Raw genomic sequence first — 18,554 nt, 5'->3', positions numbered from 1 at the left:
AAGAAGAAGAAGAAGAAGAAGGCTAATTTGGGAAACTCAGGACACAGGGACACCAGGTTCAGCTAAGCACTTCAGTACTGTGTTAAAAAGAGGTATATGTGTGCTGCCCCCTCCTTGTGAAGAAACTTGGAGATAGACTTGTACCTCCCACCTAGGAACATGAAAGGAATTCTGCCCAGAATAAAATACCTAGAGATACAGTTACCTGGACAGTTAGAAATTCCCCCCAAATCTCCATTCCATCATTTTAACAGGCTATCAGGAGGGAGCAACATGAAAAAGACAATTTTTCCTTTTAAACAAGATACAAAAGAGCTCCTTTACAAAATTATCTGCATCATGTATAATACACATCCAGCAGAAATTGCCTGTGCTAGAATTCACTGAGCTCAAGATAGGATTGTATTTGTTTCCAGGTTGAGTTTGGAAGTTAGAAAAAAAAATTTTTTTTGACTAACAGATAATCACAGTGAGAGAATAATAATAATGATGACGATGGTCATAATAATAACTACAGAGACAGTTAGAAATTCCCCCAAAAGAAACATCTCACTAATAAGCATATCCATGCTTACAGTGAACATTTTTAATGCATCACTCTTAAGTATGAAGGAACAATCATTGACCACCAGACCTTAAGAAAACTTTTACATTGACAGGCAAAGAAAAAAAAAAAAAAAAAAAACAGTGCAAGAACTCAGGGGAAACAAAAATATGTGGTAAACAGAAGGAAATATAAATATATACATAATGTCACAGAAATAACAGAAGATATACATCCATAAAACAAGGAGAGAATAGAGTATAAAATAGCTGTTTTATCAACAAAAATGGTTTTTAACTCTAGAAGAGAACCCAGGCAATACCATTCAGGACATAAGCACAGGCAAAGATTTCATGATGAAGATGCCAAAAGCAATTGCAACAGAAGCAAAAATTGACAAATAGGATCTAATTAAACTAAAGAGCTTCTGCACAGCAAAAGAAACTATAAACAGAGTAAACAGACAGCCTACAGAATGGGAGAAAATTTTTGCAATCTGTGCATCTGACAAAGGTCTAATATCCAGCATCTACAAGGAACTTAAGCAAATTTATAAGAAAAAAACAAGCAACCCCATTACAAAGTGGGCAAGGGACATGAACAGGCATTTCTTAACAGAAGACATACATGCAGCCAACAAACATGAAAAAAAAAAAAAAAGCTCATCACTGATCATTAGAGAAATGCAAATCAAAACCACAATGAGATACCATCTCATACCAGTCAGAATGACTGTTAATAAAAAGTCAAAAAATAACAGATGCTGGTGAGATTGTGACAAAAAACACTTTTACACTCTTGGTGGGAGTATAACTTAGTTCAATCATTGTGGAAGATTGTGTGTGGCAATTCCTCAAAGACCTGGAGACAGAAATACCATTTGTCCCAGCAATTCTTTTACTGAGTATATACCCAAAGGAATATAAATCATTCTATTATAAAGACACATGCAGATGTATGTTTATTGCAGCACTATTCAAAATAGCAATCATGGACATGACATGAAATTAACCTAAATTCTCATCAATGGTAGACTGGATAAAGAAAATGTGGTACAATGCAGCCATAAAAAGGAATGAGATCATGTCCTTTGCAGGGACATCGATGGAGCTGGAGGCCATTATCAAACTAATGCAGGAACAGAAAACCAAATACCATATATTGTCACTTATAAGTGGGAGCTAAATGATGAGAACACATGGACACACGGCGGAAGCAACGCACACTGGGGCCTGTCAGAGGGTAGAGGGAGGAAGGAGGGAGAGGATCAGGAAGAACAGCTAATGGATGGATGGGCTTAATACCTGGATGATCTGGGCAGCAAACCACCATGGCACACATTTACCTATGTAACAAACCTACACATCCTGCACATATACCCCTGAACTTAAAATAAAAGTTGGAATTATTTTTAATGGTTTTTACCCTATCTGTAAAAGTGAGAGTAGAATGTTAAAAATGTAATAGAAAGGTTGTATGATATTATCAGGTTAGGATCAAGGGGAGGTGAATCAGGTGAATTATATAGGTGCAGGGTCAGATCCTGTTTTTATTTAAAATTTCTATTTTGTTCAACATAATTTTTACGTTAATTTTTTTAAGTACTATATTAAGCCACTTTTTTTTATTAATGAGTTTTTTGGGGCTTGCTTGCATTTTGCACCCAAGGGTTGGCCTTCACTATCCTCACCCTTATCCTAGACCTAGATATGGTTGAGCAAATCTCCCAGAAAGTAGAAACTAAAAGAAACAAACCACCACCACAAAAGAGACAAACAAAAATAGACAATATAGGAGAGAAAATTTAAGAAAATTAGAAGATAAATCTAGCAAATTAAATATCTAAATAAAAGGAATTCCAGGGAAAGAGAAGAGAAAAAACCAGAGGGACTGGAATCATCAGAGAAATCATAAGAGAAATCTCCTAGAAGAGCAAGATGGGAGTCTCCACACTGAAAGAACTCACCAAGTACCCAGTGCTGGATAAATACTCATACCAAGGTGCATCAGTATACATTTTCAGAGAACTAGAGACATAGAGAAGATCCTATAAGCTTCCAGAGAAAACCCACAGATCACCACAGAGCATCAACCACCAGAATGCCATCAGCCTTTGTAGCAGCAATACTGGAAGCTAGGAGACGCAGAGTGATACCTTCAAAACTCTTTGAATATTACTTTTGCACCTAGAATTCTAGACCAGGCAAACTGTCAGTCAATATGATAGTAAAATTAAGACAATTTCAGTCATGCAAAGTCTTAAAAATATTACCTCTCCCATAACTTCAGGAATTAATTGAAGAATGTGCTCCACCAAATCAGAGGAAATAAACTAAGAACAAGAAGGGAAAAAAAAGGAAGACAAGCATTCCAGAAAACAGGGGATTTGACCCTGGAAGGAGGTGAAAGCATCCTGAGCTGATGATGAAGGGAGACCTGAAGATGTTGGCTTTCTGAGCAGCGGTCCTCAGGAGCAATCAGTTCAAAGCAGAGCAGGAGGCCCCAGGGAACCAGGAGGATGGCTCCAAGAAGAGGATAAGGTTCATCACATCTGTGGTGTGTTTAAACATACTGACAGCAGAGAAAGAGCCTCTTTATCTAACCAAATATTGTTAACATTATACTGACAGATAAGGAGGGAGAAAGGTATGGAGGAGGAGTTGGGCAGGTGGGTGGTGTAAGAGAATAAATCCTCATCATCCACAGTAGGAAATCAAGAAATGATGGCCAAAAATATATCCAAAAGAGCAAACAGCATATGATTCAGAAATAAGAAGGCAAGTGGCCAGGCGCAGTGGCTCACCCCTGTAATCCCAGCACTTTGCAAGGTTGAGGTGGGCGGATCACCTGAGGTCAGGAGTTCAAGACCAGCCTGGCCAACATGGTAAAACACCATCTCTACTAAAAATACAAAAAATTTAGCTGGGCATGGCGGTGGGCGTCTCTAATCCCAGCTACTTGGGAGGCTGAGGCAGGAGAATCACTCGAACCCGGGAGGCAGAGGTTGCAGTGAGTTGAGATCATGCCATTGAACTCTAGCCTAGACAATAAGAATGAAACTCCGTTTCAAAAAAATAAAAAATAAGGAGGCAAACACAGAAGAAAGATCTGGGAAGTGAGAGATGGAGATGAGGGAGAGAAGACTGCGGTGGTCCCAGGGACTCTTTCAACTATAAGTGGGTAAAAGCTCCATGACAACAATTTTTCAAGGATTTTGGCCTCTTACCTTTGTTACATCTATCTGATCTGACCATTCTCTGTTGAGGGACTCAGTGCAGTCACTGGTAGCGTGATGTTTAATGGATAGTGTGACATGGTAATAGCAGTAAAACATCACTGTCAAGGGCACAATAAAATTTATCGCAATAACCGTCATGGTGTAAGACACAAAAGATCTGAAAATAAGAAAAGGCAATCATGATTGCTCATTTAATGTCCTAAGCGGGGAAAGGGGAAAGAGGAGATAATTATTAAAAATAATATTGGTAGTCACTGTATTGTTAAATAGTTTAAGAAGTGTATTTGACTTTTAGTTCATTTAGGCCAGAAATTGGCAAACTATGGACTGTAGGCCTATTCCAGCCTATTACTCATCTTTGTAAATAAAGTTTTATTTGAACACAGCCATGTGCCCTCATTTACATGCTGGCTATGGCTGCTTTTACAGGATGATGACAGAGTTGAAGAGCTGTGATAGAGACATCTGGCCTATAAAGTCTAAAGTATTTACTTTTAATTGCTTTCAAGACAGAATCTTGCTCGGTCACCCAGGCTGGAGTGCAGTGGTGCAATCATGTCTCACTGTAGCCTTGAACTCCCCAGCTCAAGCCAATCTCCATTTTAGCCTACCAAGTACCTGAGACCACAGGCATGTACCACCACAGCCAGCTAAATTTCCGCCCCCAACTTTTTTTTTTTTTTTTGTAGAGACAGAGTCTCAATATGTTGCCCAGTCTGGACTCAAACTCCTGGGCAGAAGTGATCTTCCTGCCCCAACCTCACAAAGTGCTGGGATTACAGGCATGAACCACTGTGCCCAGCCTTTACTTTTTGAATCTGCAGAAAAAATTTTAGATTTAGATCTGGTTTGAGATTTAGAAATTTTCTGTTCATTTTTAAGTCATCTTTCATTTCCTTTAATGAACTAAAATATCCTCTTGTTCCTGGAAAATATATAGAAGCCTCACTAACTAGCAGGTAAATCTTTGCAGTGACTGTACTTTTGATATGCAGTTCTCAGAATGTGCTTGGACACCAGACCATCTTGAAAAGACAGCAGGGAGGCAGCTTGTGCTTTTGCCAGAGCCGCACACTCTATCTAGCTTCACTAACCCTTTTCCTGCTCATGATCCTACCTTTGAGATGTGCAAATATTGGAAGGGTGATTGGTACCCTGCGTTGCTGCTTTAAGAGAGAACACAGGGGAGGGAGGAAGGAATGGGGTAAAGGAGACACAGTGAGGTGGATGACCTTTACTTGCAAACAAGCATAAGTCACTTTTCTCAATTCCGACTTTTGCTAGAATCACATTATCACTACCGAGGAAGCACTTTGCCACCTTCTGTATGAGGAACACATGATCTGAGCTTAAATTTGAAGGGGTGAGAAAATGTCTACACTAGAAGCATTTGATTATAAAGTGTAAACTTCTCTCTTACCTATCATTTTTCCTCCAGTTTATGGTACAAGTAGCACCAGTAGGATCTGGGGCATAACTAGCCCACCCTATGATAGGCATCAAAGCCCAAAACAGGCCATTGACCCAGGCTCCCAGAATCATGCCAATGTAAGTGTTGGTGGTCATTCTTCTCCCTATTATCAAGCATAGGAAATATTAGCAGCGTTTGTCATTAATGGGACTCACTTTTTTAAACTTGCTTGATTCACAAGTGTTATCAAGTAGATTCTTTACAGAGCACTTTGGCGGGCCTCAGGAGCCAAAACATGCATGCAACGCCAAATAAAAGTAACAAATATGTTCTCCCTTTTTACCAAGCCTATCTACATAAGTTCACATTCTGGGAAAAAAATGACATTTAAGCTGAAACCTAAATGAGAAAAGAATCAGTCAGAGGATAAGCAGGAAGAGTAGCTTTCCAGACCTAGCAAAACAGTGGATACGAAGACCTCACTTTGGGCTTGGTCCATACCTCAAAGTGTGAATGACCTTATGAAATTTGGATTTTATTCTAAGTACGATAGGAAGCCATTGAAACATTTGAACAATTATTGCCAGAGAAATAAAACTGACCCTAACTACAAACCATTAGGTTTATATTTTAGCGTATATATTGAGTGGCCATTAGTCAAGAAATGGATTCATTAAGAAAGCTGAGAAAAGTGTTGTACCTATGTCAGGAAGGCAGATGGTCAGGTATCGGTCCACGGCCACAACAGTGAGTAATCCAATGCTTGCCATTCCAAAAAAAATATTCAATCCAGCATAAACCTGAAAACCAAAATTGAAAATACTCTACCATTCTAAACACCCTCCCAAGAAACATTTAGATTTTTGTACCATTGTTAGAATATATCTCAAATATACTAAATGTTTTTTTACTACTTTAAAAGACATCTTCATTGTCAAATTATAACTAGTTTAATAAAAATTTATGGAAAGTATTTTGTAATTTCATTAACTAAAATGAACTTTTTTCAAAATTTTAAGACTTACAGTGAAATTTCGTTACAACACTCTATGAACAGAGTGCAGAACAACCACAAACCAGCAAAAGAGTAGTATTCAGAAGATGGGCAATTCAACAGGAGAAAAAGACAAACTCAATAGAAAAATGGCCAGAATGAATGGGGTATGCACAAAAGCCCACTGGCATTTGAATGTTTATAACATAAGACATGCAACCACAATAAATATTCAAAGAAATGCTGATTATAAGATGGCATTTTACACTCTTGAAAATGAAAATTTAAAAGTCTGACAATCCCAAGTATTAAAGAGAATGTGGAGTAATAGATGTTCTCATAATTTGAATAACTATTTTGGACAGCAATTTGGCTACTTCTGATAAAGTTGAAGATGAACATTCTCTACAACTTAAACCATCCCACTCCTAGGTAATGTGTCTAAAGAAACTCACATATTGCAGAAGGAGACGTATATAAGAACATTTATTGAAGCCTTCTCTGTGATAGAAAAAAAAATGGGAACAAGTGTCCAATAAGAGTAAAATGAAAAAGTACATTGGGCTATCTATGTTCATAAAATGGAATATTGTATAGCAGTCAAAATGAATGACTTACAGCCATATCCATCAACATGGATAAACCTCAAAAACATAATATAGAACAATGAAAGGAAATCACATAATGCAAACAATGTTATATCATTTACACAAAACCTACAGTATTCAGACAGTATCTGGTTTATGGGCAAATATATAAGATAGGAAAACATTCATGAGAGGAATAAGATTGAGGATGGTATGCCATGGCCTTCATCATTATCTGTATAGTTTTATGTCTTTAAAAAGGAAAACAATCTGAAGCACAGATTGAGGAACGGTAAGACTTAACAAAACTGGTTGGTACTTACGTGGATATTCAGTATTCACTACTACTTTCATTTAATTCTCTATAGTTTTTAGCTTATAATAGTAAACCGCTAAAAGAATTAGGCCAAAAGTAATATTTGCCTACTATCTTAAAGCAAATTAATATTAACTCATTTCCTTTTTAGTAAAAAATAACAAATACATTTAGTAACAATTCTCATGGAGGACTTTCTATAGGAAAAAAATTCAACAACATGGTGACTTAACTGTCTTCTATAATATGATTAAATCACTAAATATTGTTTCAGATGAAAGCAGGGTATTTCTTTTTCAATTTGCAATATGCACATTTTCATTTAAATATGCAAATCAGCACTCTTCTTTAGTTGAATGCTAGTTGTTTTGTTTGTTTCTTCCTTTGGGTTGGGAGAATTTTGAAAATATAACAATGGTTGGTGGTTTTATTTCTCTTATTAAACAATATATTGCTAGTCACTTCTGAAGTTCTTTTCTGTAAAAGTGCTGTGTCTATTATCCTACAATATCTTTTTCGATTTAAACTCTTGGGATTCTTTTTAGACATTTAAATTTACATTTCTTTGATCTGTTTGTTTTGCTTTCATTCCAATGATCTCCAATACCTGACAGCCTGCATATCCAAATTTCCAACTTCCATACAGATCTGAGGCAGCAGACATGGGATAGCCAATGCTACTGACCCCTATATCAGTAACAGCCAGGTTAATAATAATTGCATTTGTGGGTGTCCGAAGTTCCTTGTACTTAATGAAGATGCCCAGAACTATTATGTTGCTGAGAATACTTATCATACCTGAGAACACATACAAAAATATGATGCATTTTGTTTAATTTGAATGTTTCAAAGTAGACTCAAAATTAAATATTTAAGCCCCTTTAAAAACATAACAGATCTATTTTTGTTCATTTATTTGAAGAGCTCCTGCTGTTCTTAAAACTGCAACATCTTCACATCCCTTCTGTGAAATAGAAATGAGAAAATTAAAACACAAAGAATCTGCCAATTGCACAAGGCAGCACTGAAGGCTGGTTTTAATGTCATCACTACTGAGTGAACTGTCCTTGAAACTCCTTCACTGGCTTTCATACCATTCCTGCTGATTTTTGGAACAAATATATGATGGACCTCTTTTTGGCAGCTTAACTTCCTCCTCTTCCTTCCTGGGGCCTGGGACTCTTCTTTTTCCATAGTTGCCTTTCTCAAGCTTCAATTATCATTTTATCCTCACAGCACTTTTGTCACTATTTTCAGCCATGACACAAGCTCCAGTTCCACATTATTTTTCATTCAACTCATTGTCATTTACTAAGCATCTACCATATGTAAGATTATATGACTATTCCAGTATTTCTTGAAACTCAACATATCCAAATTCTTCATTCCAACACACACACAGAGACACACACACACGCACAAGCACACCCCTACCCCAATAGAAGAATGCATACTACAAGACTTGTCTATCCAGAGAGGAAGTTGAGCCAGATTTTTGGTCCATAGAGAAGCCTCACAGCTGATACCACCTTAATTAAGTTTCTGACTCTTTGCTTGCAGGTCCAGAACCTCAGTGTTGTCAGTGCCCCAGACTGGTTGCATTGAGGTAGACGGGTAACTAAACTTATTAACCAGAATGCCACTGTATTATTTTACACTGAGAAATACTGTTGAGTGTACTGGATGTGCATGTTTAACATCCCCTACATGCTGTAAAGGGCATAAGCCAGATATGGGCTGTACTAGATCCTAAAGGGGTGTGAGGGGGTGGGGTGTGAGTAGATTTCAGTCAAGAAGCTAGAATCATTACTGGACTGTTAGAGACTAAAGGAGGGTTGTGCAACAAGCAGGAATAGAGTTGAGTTCCCCATCGAGAAAAGAATTACTTGGTGATCGATCCCCAATTATTGTCAGAGAGGGACAGTTTCCAAGCACCAACATACAACAATATCAGCTCAGTAAAAACTTTTATCATATATTGGCACTTCAGTCAGAACTTCTGCCTTAGCCTGTTACACTAACCTTCCAGATTCCTGTTCTTTTCCCCTTCTTGCTTCTGGCAGAATCAGCTTGCTATAACATAGACTTAACCATGGTTCTTCTCCCCCCAGAAACTTGTAATATTCCCCACTGGCTGTGGGATAAAAATCCAAATGTCTCAACCTGATATTCCAGGCTCTTTGCCTCAATCTGTTGTCACTCTCCAGAAGCACATTTCTACACTTGTCAAGTGAACTCTCCATTCCAGTTTTTCCCCAGATACACCATGCTTGACTCATATTTCTCCCACTTGGAGCACCCTGCTCCTTCCCTCTGGCTATCCAAATGCCATCCATCCTTCAAACCAGTTCAAGCCCCTAAGCCTTCTCTTACCCACACTATCCTCTCCTCCCTCAATTTCCAAACTACTTGCTTATGATTAACTTAGTCTTATGTAACACTATATAATTTAACTGTTACTTTTCCTAGTCTTTTTGTGTAGATTTCAGGCTCCTCATGATTTCTGTGGTTTTTGAATATGTGACATACGCTTTATTTATTTAATAAGTGGGCTACAACTAAAACCTATATTGCTTAATTTCTATCATTCCTTCAAGATAATTAGAACACAATGACAGAAAATTTGATGAATCTTTGGCCCTATTTTTAGCATCTAGGATTGTAGCATGTATACAAGATATACTCCAAAGAATTTAATGAAATGAAGACTTTGTGGGCTAGCTACAAATTCAATGATTTGTTTTTAAAGTTAGATAAAAACAGTGCAGTAAACTGCTGCCTACCAAGTACGCAACCAGAACAAAGGAACTATAATTCTGGGAGTCTTACAAATAATGGGGGGTATGAAGTAAGCAGTTTAGCCCATTCTCTCTGCAGCTGTGCCAAGCACGCTGCCTTGTTTCCACAGCTGTAGGTCTTCTAATGGGTATATAATAGATCACCTAGTCATTAGATTTTAGTTAAGTCCCATCTCACAGTCAGTCTAAATGCTAAGTAGCACTTGATGTTGACTTCTCCTTCACTCTTGAAACATTTTCCCTCTTGTCTTCTGTGACTTCTATCCAATCTCTTCAACAGACTCTTCTTGATCTACTTCCTGGCCTTTGTTTCTCCATCTGTGTCTTATTAAATATGTGCATTGTCCAACCTTCTGTCCTAGACCCCTTTCTTTTCACATTTAACACATACTCTGAGTGATTTCTTCATACCCAAGGCTATACCCTGATACTTTTCAGCCTCCGGACACTCAAACCCATATGTCCAGCTTTTTATTGAACACCTCTCAAATTGAACTCAGAGATTTTTTCTCCTGTCTCAAACCTATTCTTCCCCAAGTGTGTTCCTATCTTGATGAAGAGCATCACCATCTATTCAGTAGCTCAAAAAAGAAACCTAGGCGTCATCTTCGATACTTCTCTCCTTTTCCCACAATCCCATCATCCATTCATCAATTCTACCTTCTAGCTCTTGAATGTATCTACTTCCTTCTGTCCTCACTGCCATTACTCCCTCCTCAGAATCACTGCAATGGCCTCCTATGTGGTCTCTTAGCTACCAATATAGCACATTTCTAAAATGCAAATCAGATCATGTCACTCTCGTTTCAAACGCTTCAGTGACTCCCTGTCACCTTTAATACTTACATGGCTTGTCACTGTCTGGTACTCAGCCATCTTTTTCAATCTATCTCTTACCCTTCATTTTACAGTTCATCCATAATGATTTATTTCAGATCCTCAAATTCACCATGTGCTCTTACCTCCCAGCCTTAATTGGGGAAAGGGAGAGTGTTCAATGACACAATAAATTAACAAAACGTCTGCTGCACTGGAAGTTGTAACAGTTTATAGGAGCCAAAATCTAAATGAAATATCAAATTAACCATTAAATAAAAAACAAAAAAATCTAAATAGGCTCTTGGTAAAAGTAACAAATGAAATAAATGCTTTCACTACACCCTTTCCTCATAGTTTTGGTTTTTATTTGCGAGTTTACGTGAGTTTTGTTAAAGGAGGAAAGTTAGGGGATTTAAAGAAAAATAGATGCTTGATGCAGGGGCAGAACAAAAGCATAAAGAGGTCAGATATGCTTTCTTCAGTGGATCCACCAGAAACACAAGCAAATAACACACACTCATTGTATATACCTTGATAAAGCTGACTCGGATTTATATGTGAGGGCTGTAGAACAAAAATGCCTGGGTTCAAATCCTGCTGTAGCTACTTAGTAGATGTGTGTGTTGGACAAGTTTCTTAAGCTCTTCATCTATATAAACTAGAGAAATAAAACTGAAGAGTAACTTACTGAATTAGTGTAAGGATGAATTATTCTGTATGTGTAAGGTTTTACAACAGTGCTTGGTATATAGCAAGTATTCAAATAACTTAGTAGCAGTAGTAAGATTACTATTATTACTACTGTTACAGAGATAAGAACTAAGTAGAATATTTTCTGCATGCTAATTTTGTAACCAGGTCAAAAAAGGATAGTTTGAGTTGGTTTTTTTTTGTTTTTGTTTTTGTTTTGCTCATCTACAAATAACTAAACCAAATACTTGTATACAAGGTATTTCCATGTAATTGTTATGAGATTTTCTCAGTCTTTTTTGCAATTACAAAAAAATTAGAACTTGTCTAGTACTTATCATACAGAGGTATTCAAATGAACAAGATAACACGTCACTAAAATCACAAAACTTAACTGAGGAGCTCAATTTCTAGCACTAGAAGTAATACGCTGAATTATAAGGAAGAAACTAAACAATTATAAACTGGGTATAGGATGATGTGTTATACTTTTCACTCTACTTTTGAATATGTTTGAAAATTTTTATAAAAGTCAATGCAAAAAATAATGAACTCAGTATAACAGAGTTAATTCTAAAACTCATTAAAGTTGAAAATTAAGTGATTACTCAATACAAAAGTTACACAATTCAATGACACATTAAAAGATAAAGTTTCTACTGTCATTCCCCCATCCCTTTTTTTCTGCAAACAATCCTTTACATCAGTGAATATGTGAGGAGGAAAGGGAAAAAGAAACAAATATTTGTCCAACACCTACTATATGGCATTTATGTGTCACTTAATTTTACTCCTTATAACAATCATGACAGGTAACTGATTCTTATGCTTGTTTTACAGATGAGAAAATGGAAGAACAAAAAGGAGAAGAAACTTGCTCACAGTTGCAAATATACTAAAAGATGAAATCCAAAACGCAAGAGTTTTCCAATAAGCATTCTGGAACAAGCTGAATTTTCAGACTCTGTCCTCAATGACAATATACTCTGCTCTGTCTTCTTAGGACTTTTTCTTTCCAGAACCTTTAAGTCCTTAGCTAAATTCTACCACCAATAACAAAAATATGAGGGTTATATATAAGAATAGTAAATGATGCTAAAAATACATTTTTGCCATGGTGCATACTCTTCTCCAATAAAAACTTTGACAATGCAGTAACCAAATACATAGGTTTTTATAAAAGAACTATTTATTACATAGAAAACTTTTCTCAGCCCCACTTCACTGCTCTTATGTTATTTATCAAAATTCAAAATAACCTGTGACAATAGCCATCACTAACAATGTTTTCACTTATTCTTTCACCCACATTCTCTTATTTGATCTTTACAGCCCAGAAATAGAATATCATCATCCTCATTTACCAACGAGCAAGCCAAGTCAGGATAAATGACTTGTCGAGGTTGGCCAATAATATGGAACCTGAAACAATGCATGCCTTATGCTGAAAACTTCTGCCTTTCTTCGCCTGTTCTAAAGAAAGATAACTGTTAATTAAACATCCATACCTGCCATAATCAAGTAAGTTGCAACAATATTGTGTTCAGTCTGTGAAAAGACCGAGCCATCTTCATTTTTAGAGTCTGAACTGTTGCCTAAATTATTTCTTAGCATTTTGGAGGGAAGATACCGAGACACCCTTCATAATAAGCCTTCGATAATTATGAACAGTTTTACGAGCTACTGAGGAAAGATTTTTCAGGACCAATCATTTCCACTTAGAGATCTCAAAGAAGGGCCTTTTCATAGAGGCCCTCCCTTAACAGATTTAATTGGACTAAAGAGGAAGGGATTTTAATTCCCAGAATAAGGGAAAAGCTTATTAGCAAAACAAAAAGAAATACCAAGCACCACACATTTTAACCTATTTGGGCATCAGTCTTCTTTCTAAGGAGATTATCAAGCACACACATCCCATTTAAACAATAAACAAACTCAGGAAATCAGTATAGGATCAGACTTAACTGATTTCTGCTGGAAATTAAGAGCCAGCCTTAGTCCTCTAAAACTATTCGGATTAAGGTCCCTGTTTTCTGTTGACCCTTCCAGTTTTTCCATTTCGGCTCCTTTTGTTTTGTTTTTTTTTTCTTAACAATTTAAATATTAGTAATAAAGAAGTAGTCTCCTTCCAACTTCCAAATCTCACTCTCCTAAAGGTTACCAGTATTGTTTGGTGTATATCCTTTCTTACGTTTTTCTCTGCTTATACATATATTCATACAAGTGTTTGAGGTTTCCTCCACTTGTATGAATAAAATGAGGGGAAAAAAATAAGTATATATGTGTATATGTATAATGCAACTTGTTTTCCCCTAAGGCTGTATTATAAATTCCAAGTCAATAAACTCAGAATCTAATAGTCTAATTTATTAGTAGCTATTTCATAGCATGGATATAATATGATCAACTCCACCATCCACCTGTTAATTTCCCCTATAGTTTGATATGCACATGAGTAATTAATATTATCTGGTAGTAATCATTGTATACTTTGCCAAAGCATCTGAATTCAATCACTGATATTGTAAAGTACGGAATAAAAATATTCTGGATTATTGCATTACAACCTGAAAACTAACCTGAACATATTTTGTTAGAATGATAAGGTATCCCTATTACCTTTTCCCCATATTCTTTATGTTATTAACATTATTAAAATCTGATTCTCCTCAGTTTCTTAAAATCAGTAAACATTAGAGAAATGCTTAGATGCACCAAAGTTAATAGTGTAAGCATAAAACAGAACCACTAGAGGGCTATATTTACCCACTTAGTTTAATTTCATAAATCCTAGAATGGCACAGGAGAAGCCTAAGACAATCCTTTTGCCTCAGTTATCTTGCATGTGTATAAACTCAAGATGAACAGGTTGATTTATCTGTCCCAAATCTTATAGCTACCAGTACTCACATTTTTATAAATGTAATGTTGTTATACTTATACTAGAAAAGCGAATCTCATCAGCATCGTGTCTTCAAATGACCCTAAAGCAATAAACATAATACCCAAGAGGAAATCACTCCCTTTAAAAAATCTGTCTTTTCTTTCATTCGGTATGCAAAATAAAACTTAAGAATTTCTGAATTTGCTTTGGGTCATACTACCTTTCTTTTCTATAATAAGTTATACCTAGTTGTAGCATCCATGACAACGTTTCCAGAAATAATTATTCTAAAAACTGAGAAATATGTAGTTTCAGATAGTCACCTTTCTGCTGCAGATGAAAATTTCGATATGAGGTATGTGCACTCGAAGTTCTTTTTTATGCTTCCTTCATGGGTGATACAGAAAAGCTATATTGGGATAAGGCTTAGAAATACATGTGAATTTGATTCAAAATGAATGCCTCAAAAAACCCAGAAACTAGGCCAGGTGTGGTGGCTCACACCTGTAATCCCAGCACTTTGGGAGGCCAAGGCAGGCAGATCACCTGAGGTCAGGAGTTCAAGACCAGCCTGACCAACATGGATAAACTCCGTCTCTACTAAAAATACAAAATTAGCCGGGTATGGTGGCACATGCCTGTAATCCCTGCTACTCAGGAGACTGAGGCAGGAGAATCGCTTGAACCTGGAAGGTGGAGGTCGCAGTGAGCCAAGATTGCATCATTGCACTCCAGCCTGGGAAATAAGAGCAAAACTCTATCTCAAAAAAACAGAAACTATAAGGAAAAAAAGGGAAAAGATGTGGAGATAAAAGCTTAAAGATGGCCAGTGACCAAAAGATATGCATAAGCTAAAAGGTAAAATCTCCAAGTGGTTTGTCGACTGATCTATACATTATCTCCATTATTGCCATTTTAGATTTATTTTTAATGTTAAAAAAAAACTGTAGAAATGTTGCACTATTATTATTTGTCCTTGGGACAATGCCGTCACCCTTTGGTGCTCACTAACATCTTTTCCAAACCAAAAGCAAAAACCCTGGCCCTAACACTGCATGAAAATTTCATCACCACAGTTTTAAATCAAATAATCTCCTGTCCTAAACTGTAAAAGCATAACTGCCTACTACTGTAAAAACTGTAATTTTCAACACATTTGCTCCTCATATATATTAATTCATTCTGCTGCAATTCCATCAATCAAAAAAAGATAAAACCCCAAATACTGACAAAGACAACACTGTATGCTCCTGAAATGAGCATTCAAGAGCATTCCTCCATGAGCATGTTGATAATTTAACAAATGATACAGAAACATCATTCCTTCTGAGAAGTGAAAAATGAATGGCAGGGTAAATGGCTATCACATCATTCTAACTTGCTACCACAGTCATTTCTTTACATTCACTAGCAATGGTGACCAAAACTAATTTCATTTTTAACATCCTTACCCAGCAATCTGAACATGTAGTATGCAATCAAATATTCACGTGTAGTCAGTAACACCTTAAACTTTTAGAGTCCCTTTAAAAAAGTAAAAATAACATTCAGTAAAACTTTTAATATTCATGTTGGATGAGAAAAAGGAACTGCTTTTTAAAAATTTCTTGCTACAGTTTTTCACTTGAACAGAGCTACTCCATCTTTAACACGTTACTAATATGGAAAATTTTTAAATCAATTATTAATTGCAATTAGAGAAACAGCTTAACTGATTTATGTATTAAAATACAAAAGGGAAATACAGAGCTATCTTCTCATACATAAAAGGCCAAGGTTTTGAAAGGGGGTGTTAATTTGTAAATACTCTTAAAGTACTGCTACAGCAGCCTATTTTTTAAAAGATCAGTAATACAAATAAATCCTTTTTTCGATCTGCAATTCACTGTGTTTAATTTTTAGTTATTCCTTTCTACTTCAAAAAATGGGTTTCATTTAATAAACACACTCTAAATAACTTAAGGGAATAAAACACTTTATTTTAAAAATTCAAATATGCTTCAAATGAAAACTCCCGTCCATTTATTAGGCACCCACAGAGTGCCAGGCACTGTACAAAACATTAGGAAGATTTGTTCATGCTCTTTTAGAGCAAGATTCACTATTCCGTTGCTTTGCATGATGCTAACATTTTTGATCCATTGTCATAAAATGACCAAGATCTTCAAGACTTGCTCAAGAACCAAGTTTCCAATCCACAGTAGAAACAGATCATGCAGGTTAATACAGAAGTCAACTGGTGATGTCTGTCAACTGTTTCACTTAATGTCCTCTTCCTGATTAAGAGAAAATTAAAGTATTACGGGCACAGAAAATGGATTTTTAATAGTATTATAACGTAAATCTCAAGTTTAAAATCAGCATTAGTTCCTATAATGTTTAGCAACCATACTTTACCAAATGTAACTGTCAGATTCATATATACCTTTTTTTTCAAATTAATAATAAAGCAAAACAAATTAGAATTAGGTTAAAAAACTGAAAACGCAAAAACAAGTGATATAAAATGAAACCACAAATTAGGCTAAGCAAAGAACACCATAGTGTTCCATATACCTGCTGGCAGAAAAAATTAAACTTAAGCAAAAACAAAATGCCAGATAATATCAATTCTAAAAATTAAGCAACTTAAAGATAATACCTACCTCTGAAACCACCACCTCTTCCTCCTCTGAAGCCTCCACCTCCACCTCCTCTTCCACCTCTAAAACCACCTAAAAACATTTATTAAATAATAATGCAAAATATTTAAATAGTAGATAAATAATAAACATTAACAGTTATTAACTATATAACCTCTTATACTGATAAGTCTACAAAGATCAATACAATAACTATAATTATAATGAATAAATATAGATTCACATATTTTATCATGGAAAAAATTTTACAAGACAAAAATGAAGAAACTAGTAGTTTACCAACTGGGCAACAGGTTAAATCCCCAGATTATTCAATTTCAATAAATTAGAAAACTTGTTACTTTAAAGTATGATTCAGTCTTGTTAAATGTATGATTATTGCCTTAGCTCTTGCTTATGATAAATACTTTTTGATTCCACTAAGGATAGTTTGATGGAACTAAGGCTTTGTATCCTAAGAACAACGGATGGCAGATACGGGTGCTTTTGTTCTGGGGGCACGATAATAAATATGATAGTTAAGGTTAACTGAGCTACATAAGTAAGATTTTTAAAAAAATAAGATAGTTGTGAATTTTTTGAAATGTTAAATGATACTCAACATCAAATGAGAACAGGGGAATCTCTATTTATCAAATTCTCAAGAAGGTACCCCTGAAAATTTTCCTACCTACGTGGACACAAAAAAGTACCTTTATAGAGTGAAATGATGATTAAATTGAGAGATGCCAAAATAAAGCATTCCTTCTCTTTTTCGGCTCCAGTAACAAAAGCTGTCTAAGCCCAACTTTCAGTTCCTCTTCCTTTCCACTTTGGCTCTGCCCATTACCTCATCACTCCCCGTCCTCCTACTCCCAGGGCATGGCAGTCTCACTCCCCAGAGCCCTGCTGATCACCTAGCTGCCCATAATGATGAATGTGCCAAAACCTTGGGGGAAAGGCGTACATCTAAACAGTGAGATCACAGCAATGAATTTATTAGTTCTTGACACGACATCAGAAGATATGCATTTTAATTCTGGGTCTGCCAATTGTTTGACTGGGGCAAATTAATTTCTGTAAGTCTCCATTTCCTCATTCATAAAATAAGGATATCATCTATCTCAAAAGCTTTTGATGAGTATTAAAAGTATACGGAAATTAAAAGAATGTATGACCAACTTTCAGTATGCAGTCTACACTCAATGATATTAACTAAGAAATTAAAATTAAGATAATCCTATGGTTTATTAAAATGCCCAAGAAAACATGAATAACCCAAAGAAATGAAGTCCCTCAAAAGTATACTTTAGTAGATTTTTTTCTTTTTAAGCAAGTTGTTGAAATGAAGCATTATTATTATGGACAATCTGCCAATATTTGAAAACAGCTTTAATAAAAAGAACCATAAGGGACGGTTTGCTATGTACAAAGCTAAATTGTATTATATTAATCAGCTATGACTTTGAAATTTCATCAGAAATTTTCCCCAAGTAACTTACCGCCTCTGCCACCACCTCTGCCACCTCCTCCTCTTCCTCCTCCTCGGCCTCCCCTGCCACCACCTCTTGGAGGTCCTTTCTCACCTGGAGGTCGAGGTAAAAACCTCTGGAGTGGCAGCAGCTTATATGGGTCTATATAAAACTGGAAAC

General features: G+C 36.1%; 2 protein-coding genes across 3 annotated transcripts in view; both read right to left on the bottom strand.

The window, feature by feature from the left end:
• Positions 1–13,049, bottom strand: part of RRH (retinal pigment epithelium-derived rhodopsin homolog) — a 16,674-nt gene extending 3,625 nt beyond the window's left edge. The window contains exons 1-5 of the mRNA XM_011970568.1: positions 12,906–13,049; positions 7,698–7,888; positions 5,894–5,993; positions 5,203–5,356; positions 3,771–3,939 (exon numbers count right to left, since the gene is read on the bottom strand). Of these exons, the coding sequence (XP_011825958.1) occupies positions 3,771–3,939; positions 5,203–5,356; positions 5,894–5,993; positions 7,698–7,888; positions 12,906–13,011 (720 nt within the window). The 5' untranslated portion in view covers positions 13,012–13,049. The remainder of the gene's footprint in view (positions 1–3,770; positions 3,940–5,202; positions 5,357–5,893; positions 5,994–7,697; positions 7,889–12,905) is intronic.
• A 3,190-nt stretch (positions 13,050–16,239) lies between these two features.
• GAR1 (GAR1 ribonucleoprotein) overlaps positions 16,240–18,554 on the bottom strand; it is a 16,174-nt gene continuing 13,859 nt past the window's right edge. For both annotated transcript variants that reach the window (XM_011970567.1, XM_011970566.1), the window contains exons 5-7: positions 18,405–18,546; positions 16,927–16,995; positions 16,240–16,557 (exon numbers count right to left, since the gene is read on the bottom strand). In XM_011970567.1, coding sequence (XP_011825957.1) covers positions 16,544–16,557; positions 16,927–16,995; positions 18,405–18,546 — 225 coding nt within the window. In that variant the 3' untranslated portion in view covers positions 16,240–16,543. The remainder of the gene's footprint in view (positions 16,558–16,926; positions 16,996–18,404; positions 18,547–18,554) is intronic.

Source organism: Mandrillus leucophaeus, unplaced genomic scaffold, assembly GCF_000951045.1.
Source record: "Mandrillus leucophaeus isolate KB7577 unplaced genomic scaffold, Mleu.le_1.0 Scaffold956, whole genome shotgun sequence".
Lineage (NCBI taxonomy): Eukaryota > Metazoa > Chordata > Mammalia > Primates > Cercopithecidae > Mandrillus > Mandrillus leucophaeus.
This window is presented reverse-complemented; position numbering and strand designations above follow the sequence as displayed.